This window comes from Ambystoma mexicanum, chromosome 4q (assembly GCF_040938575.1).
Source record: "Ambystoma mexicanum isolate Mex_15411 chromosome 4q, UKY_AmexF1_1, whole genome shotgun sequence".
NCBI lineage: Eukaryota > Metazoa > Chordata > Amphibia > Caudata > Ambystomatidae > Ambystoma > Ambystoma mexicanum.
Genome location: NC_090928.1, coordinates 1,257,138,586 through 1,257,155,676, shown reverse-complemented (window position 1 = coordinate 1,257,155,676; position 17,091 = coordinate 1,257,138,586). Strand labels below are relative to the sequence as shown.

General features: G+C 47.7%; 1 protein-coding gene across 4 annotated transcripts in view; it reads right to left on the bottom strand.

Moving 5' to 3' along the window:
- The window catches only part of SLC29A1 (solute carrier family 29 member 1 (Augustine blood group)), a 589,752-nt gene that overhangs the window by 77,259 nt on the left and 495,402 nt on the right, over positions 1-17,091 (bottom strand). For all 4 annotated transcript variants that reach the window (XM_069608852.1, XM_069608853.1, XM_069608854.1 and 1 more), the window contains one exon: positions 16,197-16,297. In XM_069608852.1, coding sequence (XP_069464953.1) covers positions 16,197-16,297 — 101 coding nt within the window. The remainder of the gene's footprint in view (positions 1-16,196; positions 16,298-17,091) is intronic.

Below are 17,091 nucleotides of genomic sequence, written 5' to 3'. Positions count from 1 at the left end.
GTGGAGCGTGGGACAACCCTCCTCCCCATGCTTGGTATTGATTACCACATTTGTTTGAATTCAATCGATCAAATGGTACTGGCCGAATTTGGCCAAATTTACCATACGATCAATTAAATTCGAACAAATTGGGCAATACAGTAAGCACAGGTAGTGGAGCTGACCGGAAGTCTTTTAGTGAACATTGGTCAGCTAACGAACCTCAGTAACATGCCACGCTAATGCTACTCACTCGGCTGAGTGCAATTGAACACTTCCATGCCTTGGGTCCAACCATGCCGTACTATAAAAAGGGAAGGCATCACAATGGAGGCGTGTAAGTGAGAGGTGACTGAGTACAGAGATGCAGAAGGCTAGAGTGTGAGGAAGTAGAGGAGAGAGATCAACAGGAAAGAAGAGGAGACGAGTGAAGGGGAGAGAGCAGAAAGAAGGAGGGGAGAGGCATAGAAGAGGAGGAGAGCAAAGAGGAGGAGAAGGGTGAGGATGAAAGAAGACAGAATGGAGTAGAATAAGATATAAAGCAAAGAGGAGGAGAGAGCGGAGAGGGGGAGTGGTGAGAGAGAAGCAGAAGAGGAGAAGCACGACAGATGAATGGAGAAGGAAGGAGAAATTGGAGGCAAGCCAAAGGAGAAAGATAGATGGGGAGTACAACAGGGGGAAAGTAAAAGAATGCCAAGAAGAGAGGATGAAGGAGAGGAGGAAATAAGAAGCAGGGGAAAGAGCATAGAGGAAGTAGGACAATGGCAGGGTGAGTAGTAGTCTCCAGGAACCACAACTATACAGTGGTGGAGAGGCCTAAGGTCAACCACTAAACACCCCTAGAAGGCATGTCATTGGAGTCTACTACCTCCACGAGGGGAAAGCTGAGAATCCCTTTGACATCTGACAACTGTAGATGGTAATACCAGAGTGCCCAGGTGGATCAATGCCACATCCTGATGACATTGACAACAGCCAAGAAAAATACAGCAAAAGATAAGAAAGAAGTGCAGAACTCTATAAATCTCAAATATTGTTAGTGGCTAGTTCTTGCTGAGGAAGAGGAAGAGAATCCTGAATCCTGCAAACAAACAATAAACAATGTCTATTTCGATTGTGATAGCCTAATACCCATCCCAGGCAGCGCTTACTTGTTATTGTGGAAGTTGCTTACCAAATGGGCATGATAAGCAGTGTTCATAATGAAAATTAAATGCTACCAGACATGCAAGCTTGGCCAGTGGCACTCACAATTAAAAGTAAACCCTGTCTGGCATGTGAGCATCCCAAGCTGCGTTTACTCGTTTTGCAAGGTTGAGTGCAAAAGCGCAGGGCAAGAAAAGGCAGCGTAAACACGTGTAGGCCGCCTTTTACCCTGGAGTTCTGCACTCCGTCGTAGAAATAATACAAATTTGGCAGCGGTCTACGTACAGGTCATGACACGATTCCCAGGGTATTGTCAGTGATCCCATGAGGGAGTCTCTTTCCAGGAGGCCAAAGAGGTGATGCCGCTAACCGATAGTCCCCCTGGGGGTGGTATTCAGCAGGTCAATCTCATGGGGAGGGGAAAACCTCTATGGGACCAGTGACAACTATCTTGGGAGAACGCAGTATGCACCCCCTCCATTTCTGTCCCCTCTTCCCTCTTACCCCACTCAGTACTCTGTGGACCCCCACACTCCTATATATTTGTGTACAGTAGAAGATCCCATCCACATAGACCATACTGGGACGAGGAAGAGGGGCGGCTACTCAGATGGAGTTCATACAACCACTGACACAAAGAACAGTCAAGGAGGCAAAAGCCTACCGTGGAACCAACATACGCTCTACAGTCAACAAGAGCAAAAGCCAAAGATTAAAAGGGAAGAAGGACTAGGTAGTTTTTCAGATCCTCCCTAGAGAAACCAAGAGCCAGCTGAAGGCTCGTCGCTGAGAACAGGAAAGGCTGACAGAGGATTGCTAAACACACACTGTGTATCCCGACATCGAGGCTGTAGAATCGGATGCCCGGGAGAGACAGAGATGGACCACGCGGTCAGACTGAGAAGCACACACTGAAAAGGACCAGACCAGGGAAAGCTGCAAGGACACGCCATGACCACTGGAAGGTGTGCGGAAGCCCGTAACAGGAGGAAGCAACTCTGAGAAGCCGTACCAACAAACCAGTAACACCATAAAAGGTACATGCGTTACTATAACGGATGGTAGAGATAAAGGAGAATGAAGGAGGCGGTTGGGGAAAGCTGAAGACCCCCATCTCCCTTGTACCAGTACTTGGAGAGAGCTAAGAAAGAGACATATAAGAAACAGTGCCTAGCAGATTAGTGAACCGGGCCAGATTGCTACATACTATAAGCAAGAGAAGGGACTGGGACCCATATAAAGTCAGGAAAGCCCCGCAGGAGCCATACACAGGGGACTGGGACCCATATAAAGTCAGGGAAGCCCCGCAGGAGCCACACACAGGGGACTGGGGCCCATACAAAGTCAGGGAAGCACTGCAGGAGCCACACACAGGGGACTGGAACCCATATAAAGTCAGGGACGCCCTGCAAGGGCAGCACAAAAGGGACTGGGACCCATATAAAGTCGGGGAAGCCCCGCAGGAGCCACACACAGGGGACTGGGACCCATATAAAGTCAGGGAAGCCCTGCAGGAGCCACACACAGGGGACTGGGACCCATACAAAGTCAGGGAAACCCTGCAAGAGCAGCACAAAAGGGACTGGGACCCATATAAAGTCGGGGAAGCCCCGCAAGAGCAGCACAAAAGGGACTGGGACCCATATAAAGTCGGGGAAGCCCCGCAAGAGCAGCACAAAAGGGACTGGGACCCATATAAAGTCGGGGAAGCCCTGCAAGAGCAGCACAAAAGGGACTGGGACCCATATAAAGTCGGGGAAGCCCCGCAGGAGACACACACAGGGGACTGGGCCCCATATAAAGTCAGGGAAGCCCTGCAAGAGAAGCACAAAAGGGACTGGGACCCATATAAAGTCGGGGAAGCATCGCAAGAGCAGCACACAAGGATCTGGGATACACACGTAGTCGGGGAAGCCCCACAAGAACAGCACTCGCAGATCTGGGGCTCATAAAAAGTCGGGGAAGGCCCCACAAAAACAGCACACAAGAGTCAAGGACCCATATCAGTTCGGAGAGGCATGCAACCGAGGGGCTGCGGCCCACTGCAAGCCGGCGAGATCTCGAATAACATACACCAGAGAGAGACAGAGAAGAGCATTAAGTGGCAAGAAGGGACATTTTCTTGAACACTGAGATCTACAGACACGTCTGGCAGGATAGTGATCCAGGCTTGGTGTTACATTTGTGAATCAGGGAAAGAACAAGTGGTGGCAAGTAGTCTTTTCGTCTTGAGCTCTGTATTGTATCGTTCAAGCTTTGGCGAAATACAGATCAACTTTCATTCACAGAGCCTTTTCTACTGCTGCAACCTCATAACAGCATTACAACACTACAGCGTTGATTTGCTTTTGCTTTCTAAGGAGAGTCTGCTTACTAGCTTGTCTACAGTGGGAGGAGCCTCACTGCCCCTGGACCCGGCTGACTACTCAAAAGCCCCATTTCCATGCAGGGACCAAGTGGTGGCAAGTGGTCTTTTGGTCTTGTGGGCAAGTGCAGGGTGCAGTGCAGACTCCAGTATATAAACTATGGCACGATAAGCACCTAACTGTGCACATTAGTATCCTTTGAACCGTGGTTAAGCACCATGCCGGTACCTAAACTGAGGAGCGGGAGGCTCCTAATTACTGAGAAGGGTCTAGCAGTCCTTAAACAGAGTGAGGGGATGGGGGATTTTCCTGACCGTGAGGGTACCTCCTCTACAATGGGGACGTTCAACAATCTGCCCCCACATTTGGGAAATGAGTGGCAGGCATTGCCATGTCTTGCCCATAACACCCTCCACCCCTCTTCTTGCAAGCTCTAACTGGCAGAACCCGGGGCACTGGGCTATCAGGGCTACCCAACAGGCAGACTATGGAGAACTCAACTATCCCTCCAATGGACCAGGCTCCGCCCCTGTGCCCAAATCACTGCACCATGTTAGAGGTGGATCCTCATTCTTCTGTTACCGCTTCTAAGAGTACTGCAAAGGATGGCAGGGAGACACAGGGGCCTACTTTACATTTGGATCCACATCCCCTTCCAATGACAACGCTAAATCACTCAATGACACTGGACAAATCTTTTGAAAAACGTTGGGCTAATCTGGAGGGAACTGCAAATAGTCTCGGGAGGATAGCTCAGCGGCAACATGCTTGCCTTGGAAGCAAGACGACACGGGGCAACACAGGTTTGATCCCCGGGTCCGCGCTTAGAAACCTCTTGGTATTGAGGGCGTTGCCCAACGTTTTTCATCCACCAAACAGCCTGTCTGCTTCACCGACTAGAGCAAATACTAAAGTCTATTTTAAAACAGCCCCTAGTGAGCGATTTCTTCACGCCCAGGAACATCGATATGAGAAGGGACTCTACGATATTCCCACAGACTGATTCATTGGAGCCCGCATCGATATCGGCACTCCACTTGGTGCTAGAATCCATGGTCAGGCTATACGATATATATCAAAGACATTACGCACAACAACTCAAACAAGCTGGGCACATTGGACTCTAAGTTGTCCAAATTGTTGAAAAACCAACACCGGTTTCAACTGCTCTCAAATGCAACTTTGGGGAGGAAGAAGTATGGGAAGTTCCACTAACATCTCCATTGCCTTTGCAACCATTACCTAACATGGAATGCAGACCTACTCTGGATACTCCATCAGCGGTGGTTGACATACAGCTGAGGGATGCTGCCCCAACTGAGGCTGACTGCAGCCAAAAGGGGCATCTATTGAGCCAGGGCAACAGAACATGGAAGAATCTTCCAATACCCACAAGAGCCCACAACAACTACGGCTAACAAATCAATGTATACAAAAATCCCAAAAGAAAAAGGAACATGTAGTGATTTAGTTTCCATGTTGTCTTTGCAGAATGAGTAGAATACTGAGTGAGTGACATGGAATCTTGCTGGTGAGAATGCTGTTGTATGGTTGAGAGTGCTGGGTGAGTCAGCTGGTGTTATGTAGCCTACCTGGGAGGATGCCGGTGCATGTTGTCTTAGGCTCTGATGAACTTGACATAATAAACCAATATAATGTACTGGAACTTCAATAAAGAAGCAACTAGAACATCAGAAGATGTCAGAGTCATCACTGGGAAACCAGAGGTTTACAGAACAGCAGAAAAAGAAATTTGAATTAAAAAAAAGAAAAGATCTCTACATTTCTGAATACCCTCTCGGGCGAAGATACAGTCAAGGACTTGGCTGTGGAAGAAGTTTCACTGCCAGTTATGGACCATGACTTACTGGAAGGAGATACTGGAGTACAACAGAGTCTGAAAAGACTAAGAATATCAAACAAACTAAGATGACTACATTTCTGGGAAATCCAATACTCCCGGCTCCACCACAACCAACTAATGCGTTAACAACTGTTCCAAGCGTGTTGACTAATCAGCATGTTCGTATAGAGCCTACTGTCTCAGCAACCCGGGATGGGAACTCGGGAGAGGCCTTCTCTGATTCCATCGGTCAAACAGATTGTCACAAGGTCCAAGCCTTCAAGGGGATCATTATGGGGTGGGACTTCATCTTACATCCTAATGAGAAACATCCCATGAATAGAATTCAAATGCTCAGAACCTTCCAGGAAATAACCCTTACTACGAGCCCTGCGCTCTGATGACATCACGCGTGTAATCGTTCTGAAATCAGGCTCAAACAGATCGATTTGTCATTTCAAATCCAATGGAATCACGCAAATCATCTGGCACGAGCGTGAACGGCTGAAGGTGGTGGGTTGTGACACTTTTGATCTTCATGATGCAACTGTTTAGGTGGACTACTTGTCACCCAAACTTTCCCTCATGCCCACATAAACAAACTCACATGACGCCAAATCCCTGTCTGGAACAACGACGGCTCTGGATGACTGGTCTTGGTTGGAGGCCGCAGTTCAGATGTTTACAAAGATCAATCAAGCTGAAATCCTGCTGTAGGACGGGGACTGTAAATTTGTATCCTGGAATGTCTGTGGCTTCCACAATTTGTCCGAGGGATTCACACTAGGGTTGGGGAATCTAACATACTTTTCTTGCAGGAAACAATGGCCATCTGTCCCTTCACCCTCCAGGGGTTTCATACGTATTGAAAAAATGCAAGTAGGGGCCTTAAGGGGCGCCCTTCGGGGGCGCACGCTATACCAATAGACTTGATCATGAAATGTGTTCACCATGAGATATCCTCCACTTTGGAGGGAATTCTAGCGGTGAATTTTACACTTAACAATGATTTGGACGATCTGCTCCTAGTAAACGTTTGCTGGAACCCTGCTAAATATACCCTTTGACAGTTTTTGGAGGGGCTTGACGACCTTCTCGAGAAATGGCTGGTAACGGCCAAAGGTTCTATGATAATCTTGGGAGGTGACCTTAACGCACATTGTGGTGAGGGTTTTGTACAGGACTCGGATCAGGACAGAGGGTCCTTCAATCCCTCATTGGACCCTGCTGATCCTGCCCAGACTTGGTCCAACCATCTTCGTAATTGGGATATGGCCTTATGCCTTCTATCCCTTGAAGAAGTCGACTCCTTTTATACCAGGTCCCGGAGCACTTCAAAATCCTGGATTGATCACTTTTTCATTTCTTCCCCATTGTTAACTTCTTGTGAACCACTCACGGGGGTCCTGCTTGTGGGTAGCGACCACCGTCCTATATTTTTAATGGCTCACCTTAGACTGGAACATTTACCAACTGAGCCATCTACTGCCCTCACTCTCCCAGCTAGAGGAGGCCTGGCAGGTAAGTGCAATGTTACCACATGCATGGCATTTCTCAAACTTTATACTCAGATGACAAATGGTTAAGTCTGCACGACTGGTCTAGGAGGGGTACAAACATTTAACACTGCAGCACAATCCTGCCTGGTCCTTATGGCAGCGAAAGGCAAGCCCGATTTTGGGAAAAGACATCTTCACAAATATGACATCACTATTGCCTTAGCAACAAAAAAAAAAAGCAAAAGGAAAGCATTGCATGCCCTTACAATAACTCATACGTCGTCAACAGAATACCAGAGGTTGGCAGGGGTTGTGACACAGCATAGCATGTCTGGGTGGGTTACCCACAGTCTAAATTTGCTCGATCTACTGGCGAGTCGGATTGCTCTGTTCTCAACCTGAGTACTAAGGACTGGGGGGCTTGTCGCTGGGACGAGGATGATGTTAGATGGGCCATTGGTTGGGCAAGGGCATCTACGGCCCCAGGCCATGATGGTATCCCGCCAATGCTCTTCAAGCAGGAGCCGGAACTGTGGGTTGGCCCTCTACTGAAACTTTAGGACCATCTACAGGGAGGGTAAGATTCCTTCCTCTTGGAAACAGTCCACAATCATCCCCATTTTCAAGCAGGGCGAATCGCCCTGCCTGATGCCTCCAAGTAAAATCTTCGCCTCCCTTCTCTTGAGAGACCTTTCCCGTCATGTTGAGAAACTAAACTTTCTGTCCAAGCACCAGGTGGGTTTTTGTAAAGGAATTGGGGCCACCCTTAACGGTTCAATTATCTCCCACCTCTCTGCGGCCGTAAAAACGGGGGAGGTAGGTACTGTCTATAGCGTCAAATGACATGTTCTGCGCCTTCGACATGGTCAGCAGAGAAATTCTTTGAAGCAAGCTTATAAAATGGAAAGTCCCGTTAAAAATTGTTCAGATCTTGGCACTGCTACACAGAGATTCGTCACTGAGGGTCAGGTGGCCGAGGGACGGGGCCATTTCCACCCCTGTCTCCACTAATTTGGACCTTAGACAGGGCTGTGTTGTGGCACGACCCTTTTCAATCTGTACATTTCGGAGATTGCAGCTTTATGGAAGGCGGGAACCACCAACCCAGTAAAGCTGGGCAGTCTAATATTGGACTGGCTCGCTTTCGCTGATGATATTTTATTCGATAAAAACACAATTGGCCTCCTCCGAAAACTGACCCTCTTCTTTCACTATGCGGTCCAAAACAATTTGCAGAATAATGGAAAATAATCTAAGGTCGTTATCTTTACAACTAAGAAACATCCTAAGACTTGTATTTGGAGGCTGGGGGAACAGCTTCTGGGAAGGGTGGACTCAATGCAGTATTTGGGTTTTAACCTTGTAACCAGTCATTCTAGGGGGGGAATGGATGACTCTATTTAGGGAAGGGCTTCCGGCTCTGTTAGCAAAAATGAAGAGGATCTATTGCCAACTTTGTCGTTACTCCCTGATCCCTTTGATCAGGTTTTACCTGCAAACCATTGAACCAACCATCCTATACAGTCTGGGCATAGTTTTGTTTGACCTGGCGGCCCCACTAGATATCCTACATGGGCTCCTCTGGAAATTAACCTTGGGCTTGAACCAATCTGTCTCAAACGCTGTGGTTAGACATGAGCTGGGTTTAGTGTCCCTGGCAGCCATTGCTCTATGGAATACGTTAGCTGAATATGCTAAGATGCTGAATCCCCAAAATAACTCTCTTAATCAAGACTTGGGTGAGTTATCACAATCTAACACAGCCTCTACTATTATTAAATTCAAGCTTACCATGTGTACCATACTCCATTGAATTCATCCCAGGATGAGTTGAAGTAATTTCCGGGGGTTGTAAAACGCAAACTATACACCGCTGATTGGGCAGAAACGTCCGATTTACTGGGCAGCCTCTCACTCTATAGGCAGTGTGCAGGGTGCAGAAGGAGGTGAGGGAAGAACCTGACCGATTTACTGGGGAGCCTCTCACTCTATAGGCAGTATGCAGGGTCCTCTCACTCTATAGGCAGTGTGCAGGGTGCAGAAGGAGGTGAGGGAAGAACCTGGCCGATTTAGAGGGGAGCCTCTCACTCTATAGGCAGTGTGCAGGGTGCAGAAGGAGGTGAGGGAAGAACCTGACCGATTTACTGGGGAGCCTCTCACTCTATAGGCAGTATGCAGGGTCCTCTCACTTTATAGGCAGTGTGCAGGGTGCAGAAGGAGGTGAGGGAAGAACCTGGCCGATTTAGAGGGGAGCCTCTCACTCTATAGGCAGTGTGCAGGGTGCAGAAGGAGGTGAGGGAAGAACCTGGCCGATTTACTGGGGAGCCTCTCACTCTATAGGCAGTATGCAGAGTCCTCTCACTCTATAGGCAGTGTGCAGGGTTCAGAAGGAGGTGAGGGAAGAACCTGACCGATTTACTGGGGAGCCTCTCACTCTATAGGCAGTATGCAGGGTCCTCTCACTCTATAGGCAGTGTGCAGGGTGCAGAAGGAGGTGAGGGAAGAACCTGGCCGATTTAGAGGGGAGCCTCTCACTCTATAGGCAGTGTGCAGGGTGCAGAAGGAGGTGAGGGAAGAACCTGACCGATTTACTGGGGAGCCTCTCACTCTATAGGCAGTATGCAGGGTCCTCTCACTCTATAGGCAGTGTGCAGGGTGCAGAAGGAGGTGAGGGAAGAACCTGGCCGATTTAGAGGGGAGCCTCTCACTCTATAGGCAGTGTGCAGGGTGCAGAAGGAGGTGAGGGAAGAACCTGACCGATTTACTGGGGAGCCTCTCACTCTATAGGCAGTATGCAGGGTCCTCTCACTCTATAGGTAGTCTGCAGGGTTCAGAAGGAGGTGAGGGAAGAACCTGGCCGATTTACTGGGGAGCCTCTCACTCTATAGGCAGTATGCAGGGTCCTCTCACTCTATAGGCAGTGTGCAGGGTGCAGAAGGAGGTGAGGGAAGAACCTGACCGATTTACTGGGGAGCCTCTCACTCTATAGGCAGTATGCAGGGTCCTCTCACTCTATAGGCAGTGTGCAGGGTTCAGAAGGAGGTGAGGGAAGAACCTGGCCGATTTACTGGGGAGCCTCTCACTCTATAGGCAGTGTGCAGGGTCCTCTCACTCTATAGGCAGTGTGCAGGGTCCTCTCACCCTATAGGCAGTCTGCAGAGTCCTCTCACCCTATAGACAGTCTGCAGGGTCCTCTCACCCTATAGGCAGTCTGCAGGGTCCTCTCACCCTATAGGCAGTGTGCAGGGTCCTCTCACCCTATAGGCAGTGTGCAGGGTCCTCTCACTCTATAGGCAGTGTGCAGGGTCCTCTCACCCTATAGGCAGTGTGCAGGGTCCTCTCACCCTATAGGCAGTGTGCAGGGTCCTCTCACCCTATAGGCAGTGTGCAGGGTCCTCTCACCCTATAGGCAGTGTGCAGGGTCCTCTCACTCTATAGGCAGTGTGCAGGGGCCTCTCACTCTATAGGCAGTGTGCAGGATCCTCTCACCCTATAGGCAGTGTGCAGGGTCCTCTCACTCTATAGGCAGTGTGCAGGGTCCTCTCACCCTATAGGCAGTCTGCAGGGTCCTCTCACCCTATAGGCAGTCTGCAGGGTCCTCTCACCCTATAGGCAGTGTGCAGGGTCCTCTCACCCTATAGGCAGTGTGCAGGGTCCTCTCACCCTATAGGCAGTGTGCAGGGTCCTCTCACTCTATAGGCAGTGTGCAGGGTCCTCTCACCCTATAGGCAGTGTGCAGGGTCCTCTCACTCTATAGGCAGTGTGCAGGGTCCTCTCACCCTATAGGCAGTGTGCAGGGTCCTCTCACTCTATAGGCAGTGTGCAGGGTCCTCTCACTCTATAGGCAGTGTGCAGGGTCCTCTCACTCTTTAGGCAGTGTGCAGGGTCCTCTCACTCTATAGGCAGTATGCAGGGTGCAGAAGGAGGTGAGGGAAGAACCTGATGTATTTATCACTTTTCCCCAGCCCATAAATTCGGGCCATTAATCTTCGATTCCGCCTGAACCAATTTGCTACCCTGGAAAGGAGATTCAAGTAGGATAAAACACAAACTACTAACATCTGCAGATTGTGTGAATTTTTCACGGTGGAAACCTTGAAACACATTACCACGGATTGCCCTGGCTTTGGTGTTCTGCGGTTGCGCTATATGGGTGTGGTGGCGCTGAGTGAGATTCATTGGACCAGGCTAATATGGGGAAACTTGACAAAACTTATTCTGGCACTGTATGCTTTTTTAACTGTGTTGTTGAAATCAATTGAATGAGTTCTTGTGGCTACCTGGGGGAAGAAACCAAGCTTTTACCACATAGTGGGCTGGAACTATGTCTTTTCTACCTGTTTTTCATTTTTCCTCGTTTTTACTGTGCTCAAGTCATGATGAAAAGTTACATAATTTTTATCACGTTACTGTTTTATTTGATTCTACTGTATTGTTATTTGTGCAAAGCCCACTTTTGTTTGCCAAACACATTTCAAAAAAGAAATAACAGGGGAAGGGAGAGCTGTCCCCCGATACTTGGGAACAGTGTTTTCTTTGTGAAATAAGAAAGACTGTGAAAGGAAAGGAGAAGGAAGACATTCGCCCATTCACCTTTTTTTGTATACATTTGGAGGAGTATCGAACTTTAAGAAGTTTTGAGTTAAATAGGAGAACAACTCTTTGCGTTTCCTCATCAGAGACTGAACATTGAATTGGCATCCAGAACGACAGAACCCTCCTTCTGGATCAAGAAGACACCCAGTTATTTTCCTTAGTTAGCCTAGAGTGTAAGGGAGGGAAATAGGTGTGGACATTTTACTGTTTTGGACATCCTGACAGATTCCTTAGTCTTTTTGTTGAGGTAGGGCAAACCCCCTTAGAAATAGGGCAAGATAGGATTTCCTTTTTCTTTACTTTTATACATAAATAAAAGTCTTTGCCAACAAGCATACCACCACTGTGTCAGACTCGTACTTCCACACCCTTACAGTCAACACGTAATGGCTCCCTGCCTTCAAATTGCTAATTTGATCAAAACGAGCTCCAAAGTTTCTAATGTGTCTTCTAGGTAGCTCCTGTGCTGGGAGCAGGGGTCCAGCCTAAACTGTGACTAAACCATGACTGTGAAAATGTTTGCTCTGGTGAGGAAAGCACCATTTAATCATGGAAGCCCACAGCGTGTATTTCTTTTGTATGACATAATTTATGAATAACGTGATGTTTTTAAACAGCTTGGTATCACTAGTACTGTAAGCACCGATTATGTCTGGACGGAGCAATACTCAACTGATGACATTGGATAAAAGTAGACTGCATCTCAGCAGTTGCTTTTATTTTATTCCTGGCAGGCAAAGGGGAACTATATGAATAATCCAAAGGCTGTATTATTTTAGCTGCAACGGTAGGTTTAAATAGTGTATTTCGAGGTTAGTCCCTAAATTCACCCATAAAATACCAGTAAAATAATGGCACCATAAAAATGTCCCATATAAAGAATTAGTGGTACTACCCGGCGTGGCATGGGTCTGTAGCTGACATGTACGTGGAGTTCTGCTATAGTTGTGTGTATGTTTTATTGTGTCACAGCTTCCTATTTCGGAAAAAAATGGCAAAATCATCAATCTCCTGAAATAGCCTTTACTGATAGCACAGGGCCGCTCCCCGCTCCACCCCTGTGCAGAGTGCATGGGTGGGGCTGGTCAAATTTCCCTATCGCCAGTACACCCCATACTGGTATGCCAACCTTGTGTCGTAACTTCCTATTTTTGGAAAAGTTGCAAAATCGGCAATCTCCCAAAATCGCCTATACTGATAGCACAGGCCCGACCCCGCCCTGTGCAGGGAGAATGGGTGGAGTTGGTCAGATTTCACCATCGCCAGTACACCCCAGGCCGTTATGCCGACTGGGCCAACTTTTCAGCCCACCAACTGTTATGGGACTGGAGCCAACCCCGAACATACAAACACACTTTCACAAATATGTTGTATATGGGTGAGTTATACCAGATAGACAACGAGAGAACCTCAAGGTTGAACATTTCCCTTTGATTGATATTCACACATATGCAATTTTATGTTGTATATAGGGCGCTTTCAACATATTTTTGCAGTCTTACAGGAAATGTAGGATTCTTTCCACCAATACTAATACATTACTTCCTGGGACCATTTCTTAGCCGGAATTAACCAGCGTCTCCTAAAAGGTCTGTATAAAAGACAGAGGGAAGCAAATGCTCTTCACCTTCTCTCAACAACTTAGAAAAGGTGCAGCTATGTGCAAAGTCACCATTGCATCCAGATGGAAAGTCAGCCATGGGCAAAATATATATTTTTTAAACTTCCAAAATGAGTTCTTTTTAGCCAAGATGTGATCATAGGGTAATAGAGTAATATGGCAGAAGGGCCGAATGGGCGTAAAATACAAATACTTCAAAATCCAATGATGCCCTGGTGTCTTCTTTCAGATGTTCCAATCATTGTACGGAGACTTGACAAATAAAACGGATTGCCTCCAATATCCTGCAATGATCCTCCAGAAGGCAGCCAACATCCAATGGGTCTAACATGCACTCCATGTTGCAATACCTATCTCAGCCCTTACCTCTGGTGAATTAATGACTTCCCATAGTGCCTCCCTATAATCTCTTGCATGTTCAGGGGCGTTCAACCAAAGCTAAAATAGAACTTGCTTACATTTGATCACATAGTCAAAGCGCTGTAGACATAGTTCCTGATGGATACATGTATTGGGGGCACCTCTTGGCAACAATAAAACATGCTTCAAAAAGACATTTTTCCCAATAGTCCAAGGTTTCAGCTGAAATGGTGTGTGCCCCCGTTCGTTTTTGGATTAGTGTGTATGGTACTTTGATGATATTGTTATTTTATTTTTAACATGCTCATACACAAGTGTTTCAGAGCGTAACGAGGCAAGGGAGAGAAAAGGGAGAACAGAAACAACAAACTTACTAGGCCCAGAGACAGTGAGAACATGCAAGTGCAGGGGAGAGAGAAGGGGAAAGTGCAGGGGGGAGGGAAAGAGGTGGAAAGTGCTAAGCAAAGGAATAAAACAACAACAGTGGTAGTGCAGCCAGCAAGTGGCAAGTGCAGGGTTTAAGGCACAGACAGGGGGTGTCTGATAAGTGCAGGTACGAGGACTGTAGGGTTACAGATACAAACCCAAGTGCAAGGGTTGCCAGGAGGCAGTGCAGGTGCGTGGCAGGGTGAGCAAGTACCTGGGCCTGAAATCAGAGGGTAACCAGGTGCACGATGCCGAAGCAGAACAGATCAGCAGGGGAGAGTAGGAGCGAAGGCAGAAGCCAAGAGGAAGGTCTTAAGGTGCATCCGGAACCAGAGATTGTTCTCCTCAAGTTTCAGAGTGGCAGGGGGGCTGTTCCAGAGGGAGGCCCCAGCCAAAGACAGATCTACCCCCAGCTTGTTTCTTTGAGAAACGACTGACCCTGAGGGAGTTGGAAGTGAGGGAGCGAAGAGCTCGAGAGGAAAGGTATTTACGGAGGGAGAGTTGAAGGTATTTTGGACCCAGGCCCCAGAAAGCCTTGTGGACAATGCAAAAGGTCTTGAATTTAATCTTTGCGTCCACTGGGAGCCAGTGGAGAGATTTCTGGGCTGGAGAGATACGATCCCAGGGCTTGAGGCCAAGAACAAGTCTCGCAGTCCTGTTCTGGATGAGTTGCAAAGGACGGAGAGTAGAAGCAGGTAGATTTAGAAAGAAGCTGTTGCAATAATCCAAGCTAGAGAGAACCAGGACTCGAGAGACACTGAGGTTCTGAGGGAAGGAGAGGAAAGGCAGAATACCTCTGAGGTGCAGTTGGAAGTTTGACTTTTTAGAGACATTAGAGATGTGGGCAGAAAAGGAAAGCGTGGAGTCAAGATGACCCCAAGGTTCCCAGCCTTGTTAGTGGGGTTAGGCGGAGGGCTAAGGGAGGCCGGCCGGAATGTGACAGGAAATGAGGGTGAAGGTGTGTTGATGAGGCGAATCTTCGTCTTGCTGGCATTCAGACAGATATCATTGGTGGCACACCACTCCTGAATAGCAGACAGGCAATCAGAGATGGGAGAAGAAGAAGAAGAGGTGGCAGAGGGAAGCCTGAAAATTAGTTTAGTTTCATCAGCATAGCACTGAAAATTGGAGCAGAAGACGTCAATGCTATGGGCGAGAGTTGCCAGGTATTGGTTGAAAGGCCAGGGTGAGAGGTTAGACCCCTGGGGAACACTGCAAGTAGAGAGAGAGATAGAGGAAAGGGAGGACCCAAGTTGGACCTGGGAGGGTCGATCAGAGAGGAAAGAGGTCAGCCAGGCCAGAGCCTAATCAGTGATACACAGGTTATCACGGAGACGGTTAAGCAGGATGGTATGGTTGACCGTGTCAAAGGCAGAAGAGAGATCGAGTAGGATGAGGACAGAAGGGATGTTCAGGGGAGCAGCAATTTAGTGTCTCTTGCTTAATATAATTTTGAAAGACTTTGGCAGAACACTTATGGGCTGGGAAAATATGAATGCTGATACCACAGACCAGTTCCTCCCAAAGTTCAATTTGTTTGTTTTGCACAATTAACTATCACACTAAGGTATTGAGCAGCTTAATCTTAGTCTGGCAACACCATACTTGCGCTCTCATGGCCACATGTTGATGCTTCTTACAAATCTTATATGAGTGTGGTCTATATGAGAAGCAATTGACTTTCTTCAAGAGTGGTTGACAAATGGTGCATCCACATAAAATGTACATGCTGTATTAGACATAAATACAGGCTGTAAATTGACAAGTACACAGAACATGTTGCGGGCAGATTGATACGAGCCCCATTAGTCTGATGAGCTAATTAGAGATGCAAATAATTGTCAGATCTCAGAGTGTCTTGCATCTTGAGTGTACATTGTTTGCACCTCTCCAACACTGAAATTATCACAAACGCCACTCACGAGGCATGTGGGTGTGCAGAATTAGTGTCCACCTTCCAACAAAGGGTAATACTACAAAAGACACCCACCATAGTTTGCAACATACTTATTCTAAACGCGCACCCTGTCATGTAAATGTCTTACCGAGGACTTGAAGGCACTGAAAATAACAACGTTCTGAAACACAGCTTTTTCCAGCCCTGAAAACAATGAACTGACTCTCATCCATTCAACCACTGAGTGCTCACATAGTGACACCAACCCTCACTCACTTACCCACTCAGCTCCACACTCATTCACCCCCAATACCTCATTCACCCCTCACCCCCAGTGAGGTCATAGGCTTGTCAAACCATTACTAAGTTAGTGTCTCTCTCAGCCATTCACTCATACACCTCTGCCTTCCTTCTGCTCCGCACTGCCCTCACTCACTGAGCGAGCGCTCTGTCTCACACTTACTTTTTTAAAGATGACAATGACAGATGGATGCTGGGGGGTTGGCTCCTCAGGGGCTTCTTCATTCAGCTTAGCGTCTGCCTTCTTACCTCCATTTTGTTCCTCTATTGTGAGAAGACATTAAGTCAAGGAGACAAGAGTTATGCATAGATACAGCCCGCAAGTTGAGCATAAGGACACAAGTTCAGTATAAATCAAGTGCACACAATGTGAACATTAGAAGGGCTTAAGGAGAGGTCCCAGGAGGTGAGTAAAAGGAGTGCGCACTGTAGATAAGCATAAGGAGAGTACACACAAGGCACATATTAGTTGCGCATGGAAGGAGTTCCACAAACTGAACATAAGTAAGTGTAAGCAAGGTGAGCATTAGAATGCAAGAATAAGAACGGCGCACACAAGGTGAACATGGAGATAGTGCACACATGGCAAGCATTGGAAAGAGCACACAAGCTGAGCATAAAACCAGCAGGCTAAGAGAAATAAGGAAACCGCATACAATAGGAGTCTCGAGCTCCGTCCTTGACAACCCTTAAAACACCAGGGTGCTCGTTTTCCCATGAACCATAAAAATGTAACAAAAATGCGTAACGCTTTTACACACTTTGCCTATGTCACGGTCCATTTTCATACATTTATATGGTGGAGAGGTGGGTCGGAACGTAGCTTGCGTTTCTGCTGCCTTCCTTTCTCTCTGCCATACAAATACTGGGGATCCCTATAGGGTCCGCTGGCTTTATGCGCCAGCAAAAAGAAGGCGCACCCCATAGAGATGCATTGTAAACGCGCATACGTTCTTGTACGCTGCCTTTTGCCTTCCCCTTTTCTACTCTGCCATGCAAATGATGAGTATTTGGCAGCAGGGTCCTGGCTGTGCCTGAGTGCAAACGTACCATGTCCC